The sequence below is a fragment of the Xiphophorus maculatus genome, chromosome 6 (assembly GCF_002775205.1).
Source record: "Xiphophorus maculatus strain JP 163 A chromosome 6, X_maculatus-5.0-male, whole genome shotgun sequence".
NCBI classification, from domain to species: domain Eukaryota; kingdom Metazoa; phylum Chordata; class Actinopteri; order Cyprinodontiformes; family Poeciliidae; genus Xiphophorus; species Xiphophorus maculatus.
The window spans coordinates 3,251,953-3,260,224 of NC_036448.1; the positions used below are offsets into that span (position 1 = coordinate 3,251,953).

The 8,272-nt window shown below is 38.1% G+C and overlaps 1 protein-coding gene across 2 annotated transcripts; it reads left to right on the forward strand.

The window, feature by feature from the left end:
• On the forward strand, positions 1–6,707 carry LOC102232101 (nucleolin-like). 2 transcript variants are annotated; one of them, XM_023335144.1, is made up of 14 exons: positions 1–102; positions 1,166–1,226; positions 1,314–1,376; positions 1,643–1,744; positions 2,600–2,671; positions 2,753–2,876; positions 2,977–3,134; positions 3,472–3,598; positions 4,829–4,980; positions 5,066–5,213; positions 5,292–5,425; positions 5,502–5,628; positions 5,742–5,917; positions 6,429–6,707. In XM_023335144.1, the coding sequence occupies exons 1-14, from the start codon at positions 88–90 to the stop codon at positions 6,434–6,436; spliced, it is 1,467 nt and encodes a 488-aa protein (XP_023190912.1). In that variant the 5' UTR covers positions 1–87; the 3' UTR covers positions 6,437–6,707. The 2 variants fall into 2 exon arrangements, with proteins under 2 accessions (XP_023190912.1, XP_023190914.1); XM_023335146.1 differs by lacking the exon at positions 1–102 and adding an exon at positions 139–157.
• The last annotated feature ends 1,565 nt before the right edge of the window (positions 6,708–8,272 follow it).

The following is an 8,272-nucleotide window of genomic DNA, read 5'->3' on the forward strand; positions in this document are numbered from 1 at the left end:
GTAACACATGCGCAGTGTGTAGCATACGCTTAACTTGCATCTCTGACACGTGTGTTTTTCTGTCTACGCTTCCTGTTGGAGCATAACATGGCAAAGAAACAAGTAAGAATTGTATTTATGTTCATATTAACTGCTGCTGGCGGCGTTTGTAGACAACGTAAGTGAACCGTTGTAAGTAAATCGTCAAGCTAACAAGTTAGCTTGTTATTTAGCAGCTTAGCTTAACAAAACATGGAACTTCTGCGTGAAAGGACTATTTTAGATATTAGAATTTCGTAACAAGTTAAATGTATTTTTTAGTGGCGGTAACTTTATTAACTCTATTATTACTACCGTTCTATTACTTATAGACCTGTACGGTTTTTAGTCACTTTCTGAGACTACAGCTACAGATGGACGTATATTTAAACGTGTTAGCAAAATATTAGGAAACTTGGAACAAATTGCCATGCAGATCTCTGTTGGTGACATGCCTTATATTATTCCAGATTTATATGCATACATTTAATTAATACTTTTGTGAAGCTTTTTGGCTTCCTCATTTTTCAAACTCTGAAACAAAAGGACAATATTGTTTTGTGGGATCCAGGAGATGTTGAAAAAATCCAACAGGGAAATACATTTTTCTGAGGAAGCAGCAAAAAAAAAGAAGTAGTCAGACAATAAACCAAAACTTAGAAAACAGATGCAGTTAAGTTACAAATGTAAGATCTGATAATTGTTAACAGGAGTTAAGCTGGAAAATATGTGTAGGTTCCTAACACTGACCTCTGGAGTGATGGCCTTTTTTAAGTGTTGAATATTTACCCCAAAATTTTAATACGGTCCACTTTGTAGGAAAAATTAAGGATTATCTGATAGTTCAGAGTGCAGAGTAAAATGTCTACCCACCTTCAAGTCCAGAAGTTGGCAAAAATCATTTTCTCAACTTTATAAGTCAAGTCATGAACATTCCCATCACTGGTCTGGAAATCCATCAAAATACACAGAATCCTGACATTGATTGTATTTTTTTATGCTTTTGGTGAGTGAACTTACCGCTTTCAAATGTTAGATTTAAAGACATCAATATGCACATTTAACAAACCCGATTTGACTGACAGCCAGCCAGCAATGCAGACCCATAACTTTCTTGTTTTTTTGTTTTTGTTTTGTTTTTTCTTAGAATAAGAGACATAAAAAAAGCCAAAACCACAACATAAAGGAAGAGAACACACACAATAATGGTAGGTTATTTTGTCTTAATGCTTTATATGAAGTATAATCTCGTCTTTATGATGATGATGATAATAAAAATCATTTCATTGCACCAGATTGGCAGCCAGAAGAGAACACAGAAGTGGAGATGCGACAGGAGGAGAGTGGAGACGAGCAAGGTACTGTGACTCATAACATGTAACTCTGAGAGGTATTACAAGCCGGCTCTGAGATATGTTTGTCACAGTACACACAATTCAATCTCGACACAATATCAAGAATAATGCTAATAGCTTTATTATAAGGACAAGTAGAATAGGGTTAATTTGTTTAAACACAAATAAGTTGATTAAGCACAAAATGGCAACATTTTTAGGGAAACGCCTACTGTACAGCAGCTTTTTGATAAGTCCAATAATTAATGCAAAGTTCTTTTTTTTTTAAGATCTTCAGATGGACATCGAGGTAAAAAGAAACGTTCCCACGGTAACGGTGTCTTGGGAGAAGAAGGATGCAGAAGGAGAAGACGGCAAGACAGAGAGGACAGGTGCTGGTCAGGGTTGTCTCCATGGTGATGCTGTGAGCTCTTAATTCTGGTTCAGTTTTACTGATCAGAAGTTTGTGTCTGATTTAAAAATCTCTGGTTATAGAAAAGGTTTGACCTCCTGGTTTCTCCTCAGGAAATGATATAAAAACACACTGGGGCACCTTCCATGATGTACTTTCTAGTGCATCATGACACAAGCATAACCATAGAGGAAGTGGGAGGGGCTTATGGTGCTTCACGTTTTATAGAGAAAGTTACTAATAACAGAAAAGAGTCAAAAGATTTGTTGCTAAAAAATCAATAAGTTGGCAACAATGCACTAGACCTCATCCCCACACTTAGCCACGCCCTCAGTGTTTCTTGGCTCCTCCCACTTTGGTGAAATTATTCCGAATTTGACTGGGGGAGGGGTTTTGCTTTCACAAGGGGGGTTAGTTACACTTTAATCAGCTTCTGTGCTTTGTCATTTTAAAAACTCTACACAGGTACTTAAAAAAAGCTAACGTTGAATTTCTTCTGTCAGTAACAGAGTTCTCCCTGAAGAGTGTTGCTGTCCGTAAAACGTAGCAGCGCTTGTGTAGGATGAATTTAGTTTCTAGTGAATGATTTCAGTTCTGAGCTAAAGGCCAGTCCTGGTGAAATCCTTTGATTCTTGTTACTGGGGGTTTAGAATAGTGAAATAACTAGAGGAATCATAGCTCAGTAATGAATTAATGTGGTTAATGGTTTGTTTATTTTTCTAAAGATATGTTTTATTTCTTAGGCTGAGACCGTTTCTGTTTTAACAGCTGTCATTGGAGAATAAAGTTTTCTTTAATGTGTTGGTTGCTGATTGTCTGAATTTGTGTCTTACAGTAAATAGAAAACGGAAAGCAGACGCTGCCTCCAATTCTTCCCCGTCAAAGAAAACCAAACCGACCAACGACGGTATGAACTCATTCTGTGGTGGACACCCAAACGCCAGCTTCTTTCAGTAAACAGCGTTTCACACGTTTTCCTCCGTTGCAGGTCTTTGTCTTTATGTTGGCAACCTGAACTTCACCAAAACATCGGAGGAAATCAGAAGCTCTCTGGCGAAGTGCTTCATGGCGCAAAGTCTGCTGTTTCAGGACATCCGGTTGGGACAGTCCAAGTGAGTTTGTTTAGATGTTCACGGTTGAGGTTTTTTTTTGTTATTGGAGCTGCTGATGTATGAAACGGTTAATAAAACGAACAAGTTTCTGTTCCTGTAGGAGGCATGCGTTTGTAGATATGGCCTCAGATATGGACCTGAAGAAAGCTTTGGCCCTGAATGGAGAGGAAATCCTCGATAAGCCCATGCAGATGGCGAAAGCCAAAGTTAAAAGCAACGACCAGGGCAAGTCGAAAACGCCACCTGTGGATAAGAAAGGTAAAGCTGTACAGCAGACCCCAGATATTCTAGGGGGTGAGTGTCTACAGCTCAAGACACCCTCTAAAACACTTATCACTGCCTATTTGCAAACGCCAGCCAATGCTGTGTCAGGTAGCATTGTGCCTAAATATTTCAGCTTCCCAAGCTGCATTTTCTTTAAATATTTTAGATATTCTCTAAGGAGAAATTCGGAGTTCTGTTCCACAGAAAAATTGACTAATAGTCAGTTTTGCACCGTATGTACTGACCTGTAGAAGTGATATCAGAATCTGTTCTAAGAACACTGAAACTCACGCCCAGGAAAATATATTTTGTATTTGTTTTGTTTTGTCAGTGAAAGACAAGCGGTGCTTGTTTCTGAAGAACGTCCCATACGACGCAACCGAAGAAGACATCCGAAAGGTTTTCCGCAAAGCCATCTCTGTTCGCTTTGCTGGCGGAGCCAAAAGTCCGACTCATGGGTGAGAGTTTGGACTTTTTATTGTTTCTCCCTGCTACAGTTGAAACCAAAAGGTTGTTTTGTTTACTAAATGTTACAGTAATAGAATACAGTTGTGATAATAAAAATGATAATTAGGTCTTTCTTTTTTAGGTAGCTGTGTAGCTGTGGCTGCATGAGAGCATTTATAACGCCATAAACACAAATATTGTTCTTGGCTTTTTGAGGACACCACTTAACTAAAGAAGTGTGATCTGTATCACTAAACTCCATACAATAACTATATTAATATTTATTGACACTGTCATGGAACAAAAACTTTTGAAAATAGTAAAGCAACAGTTCCTATAATACCGTCAGTTTTGGTTTCTTAACACCTTTTATTCGAATTTATCAAAACAATAATTAGTCAAAACAGTGATAAAAGCCCAGCTCTGCAGGTAACACACTGCAAAGAAGTGATAAAATTGAAAAACAAATCAAGATAAATGGAATAAAAGAACATCTAAAGCAGTAGTGCAAATGTTTTTTAGTTGCCTGATGTTTTTTTAGGCTTTCAGTTCAATGGGAATGTGACCAAATACAGAGGAAATGTATGTAAACATCTGATTTCAAGGATATTGTTGAATAAATCTTTGACTACTTCTTTCTGTTATTATTGTGGCAATTAGCAAAAAGAAATCGTTCTTGTAATTCTAATTCTCAAACAGGTTTTTGATCTGATTTAACTTCAGACAGTAGCTGCATTTCCATACAAATGTATGCAAAACTATGTCAATATCTTGCTAATGTTAGACAAAACACAATTTTACAGTCGCGGTGTTTCCATTAAATAAGTAACAAAATTAAAATCCCATGTGATGACCCACTTTGTGCACCATCATCCTCCAACCGCTTCCTGTCGTCATCTTCTTCGTGGTTTCCACCAGTAGTAACATCCGGTTGTTGATCATGCGATGCCAAAAAATTTTTTTCCATTACAGTTTTGTGAAATAAACCAGTTTTGATCCAGCAACAACCCATCCTCCAGCCCCCCACATCGTTCTAGCATCAAAACCTTTTATTAAAAACCAAGATTCTTTTTTAATTAGTGTTTCTATTAAGCAAATATATTTTAGAAATGTCAAATTATGTAGTGGTCAATGGAAACGCAGATAGTGAGGGGAATAAAGCATCATCCGTCTTTTTATCGATGTTTTATGAGGAAAGCATTTCTCACAGATTTCTCATCTAATGGACTTTTTTTTTACAGCATTGCCTTTGTGGAGTTTAAAAACAAAGCCATTGCTGAGGAAATGCTTAAGAAAAAACAAAAAGCTCAGATTAAAGGCCGGGACCTGATCGTGGATCGTGTACAACAAAGAGCGGCCGCTAAATCCAAAACCAGCGGTAAAAAAACGAAGGGTAAGAAGACCTCATCATCAAAGAAAGTCTGTTAGCCGCCTGACATTTTTAAAAATGATTAAAGAAATCCTCTTAATTCTAACAGCTGCAGCTCCTCCAAATAACATCTTATTCGTAAGCCGTCTGCCTGGAAAAGCAAAAGAAAGCCACCTGAAGTCCGCCTTTAAAAAAGCTGTTGGTGTGAGGATTCTCACACGGCCAGGAGTCACTGCAGGGAAAGACGAAAGAAAACGGTAACCCAACGATTTCTCTACTCTTTATGGAACGGATTCCCGTCAGGACCCTCACCAAGCATTTGCGATTCTCTGCAGGTTTGCCTTTGTCGAGTTTGCAACCGTGGCCAACGCTGAAAAAGCGCTGCAGTGGTCCAAAACTGTCAAGATCTGCAACCAAAAGGTCAAAGTTGAAAGGAGTCGCAGCGGTGTGGAGCCTCAGAAAGCTGAAGGTACTTTAAAGATTTCTTCATCAGTTGAATGTGCCACGCTCTCCAGAAGCGAATAATTGAGCGGTTTCGTGTTTAGGTCAGCTGAAAACCCTGTTTGTTGCCGGTCTGGCTGAGACGACGACCGCAGAAACTCTCCAGAGCGCTTTTGACGGAGCCGTCAGCGCAAGAGTCGCCATTGATAAGAACACCGGAGCTTCAAAACGGTTGGTGTCACGTGATTTTATCAGTGGATCATGTTAGCTTTTTATTAAAAAAAAAAAAAACCCGTCTTTTTCTGATTACTCTGCTTTTTGCTATTTTACTATTTTTCCTCCAGGTTTGGATTTGTGGAATTTGACAGTGAGGAAAACTGTAAAGCTGCCAAAGACAGCATGGAGGACTGTGAGATCGACGGCAGCGGGGTCACTGTAATTTATGCCGCACCAAAGGGTGAAAGTTCATCTGAGCCTGCTGGGGGGGCGTCGCCTGGCACACACAGCAGGAAACACAAAGGTATACGGGACGGCATCACTGTGAACCCAACAAAGAAGGGCTGGAACTAAACGTTGTTTTACTAATCGATTTATTCTGGTAATTTTATTGGCTAAAATGCAACAACAGCGTTCCTTCAGTGATCATTTGTGACAAAGGAATCATCTGCAGTCAAACAAACCCTTCCAACATCAACATGTGAAAAGCTCAGGCTTTTCTCCTGGATTGATCTTTTGATTCATTCTTCGGTTAACAGATTAATAATTGGACAGCAAAAGGTTCTTCATACGAATTTTTGTTTTTACAGAATTTCAACCTAATACTATGCAATGATCTTTATATTGGACAAAAAATTTTGTCCAATTGTATTTTTGAGCTGAACCCAAGCTTCTTTATCAGTTCAGCAAAGAAACTGTTTGGCCTCATTTTATTAAGAGACCAAACAAAGTGTAAAAAAAAATCATTTTTTTTATAAATATGTTCTTTAAAGAAGAAGATGATTTGCTTGTCTTTTTTGTGTGTTTTTTTTTAGGTAAATGATGTGGATCTGGAATTCGCCACCAAGCTGCTGAAGAAGTGAAAACTACAATTTAACTTCTGGAAGACTTTTCTGCTGATGTTTCTTTGTTTCAGTTTGTAACACCTTTAAGCTTCTTTCAGTACAACTGTAACATATTTTTAAACAGATCTTGTTATTAGAAGTCACGTTTTGGATTGTGAAACATTCACTGTTCATTTATTAAAAGTTTGCCAATAAAAACATTGTCAGATGATAAAGTTTTCTACTGTTGATAAATTATTTAAAACCCAACCTGGTGTTTTTGGTGTTTGTTAAATATTAAAAAGTCCAGCATGTAGATAAAGTCTCCTAACAGAGCATTGACCTTCATGTCCTTTTGACTATTTAAGTGCAAATAATTGATTATTTTCTAATACATTTGATAGCTTCTAGGATATTCATGAATAGAAGCTCAATGCTGTTTCTCCATGTTTGGTTCTGGTTCTGGAGATGCAGAGCAGAACCAGAAGACCTGAGAGGTTCTGGAAGGTTGAACAACAACAGCAGATCTTTAATGTGTTGTGCTAAACCGTTGAGTGATTTATAAACTAGCAATATTTTAAAGTGTAATTACTCTAGAACTGGGTGATGTTCTCTATCTTCCTGGTTTCAAGTTTTAGCTGCAGCTGCCTGATTATTTATTTATTTATTAGGCAGACCTGTGAAGACTGCTGCAGTAATCAATGTGACCAAAGATACATGCATCTTAAGACCAATTCTGCAGACTTTTTAAGTATTTGGCAGAAAGAGTCAGAGACACAAGAAAAACATACAATCATGCAAATCAAGGTCGTTTTAATGTGTCATGTGATTAATTGATTTATTGCGACAGGCTTATGCATGAGGCTGAATGGCCCTAATGTAGAACCGTCTACAGGTGCTGATATTGGAGAGGCCCAGTGTTGGAGCCAATGACTGCATCAGTGCAGCTACCCCTGCTCCATGCTGCACCATGTTGGAAAGAGAAGACAGCATTTTAGGTGGATTAAACAATGCTACCCCCATGCATAAATAAAATGTGACCCCCAATCAAAGTGGTTTCGTCTAATGTCCATACAAGGAATCTCCTGTCTGATTATCATTCAGTAGTTCACTGATGGGCATCATAGATGTGGCGATGTTTCTGTGGCGCCAAAGAATGAAAGCTACACTTATAACACCTTAGAATGACATATATCAAGATAATAATTCAACATTAATATTAAAATATGAACATATGTTATAATTATATATTTTAATATATTTTTTTGCCTTGTAAGAGTGATTTGAACTGAGCTATGTGCTACAACACAAGGTGCCCTGCATGAATTTTTTACTATTTAGCTGGTGCAATGTGCAACTTCTGTAGTCCAATTTCTCTCACGCACCAGCGCGTGGATCCGTCATTGATCCTTCGTCAATGAAATCATGGAAACGACGTCGGCAACCCTATAAATGACGCTGACCTTCTGAAATCTTTCCCTTTGCTACGGGACTTCTGAAGGAGCATAACGCCTCGGAAGGTTTGAACCCATTGAGAAGTCTGCATTGCGAAACTTGCTGAAGAAGAACTTGCTGAAGAAGCCCCAAAACCCGCGAAAGATGGATCCTGGCCAGGAGAAGAATCAGCAGGGTGACCAGCTGGAAGGTTAATATCATTCTTCTACTATTTTTAATAAACAAAAACAAGTTATTACTAAAATAATAATGAATTGTTTAGTTTATTTTGTGTTTGTGTGCGTGTTTTTCTAAGAAATACTGCCTGCTATACAAAAAAAGACAAGTAGCATTCTTGCTAGCATAGATCTTTCTTAATTAATGAGCCTTTTTCTTGACTT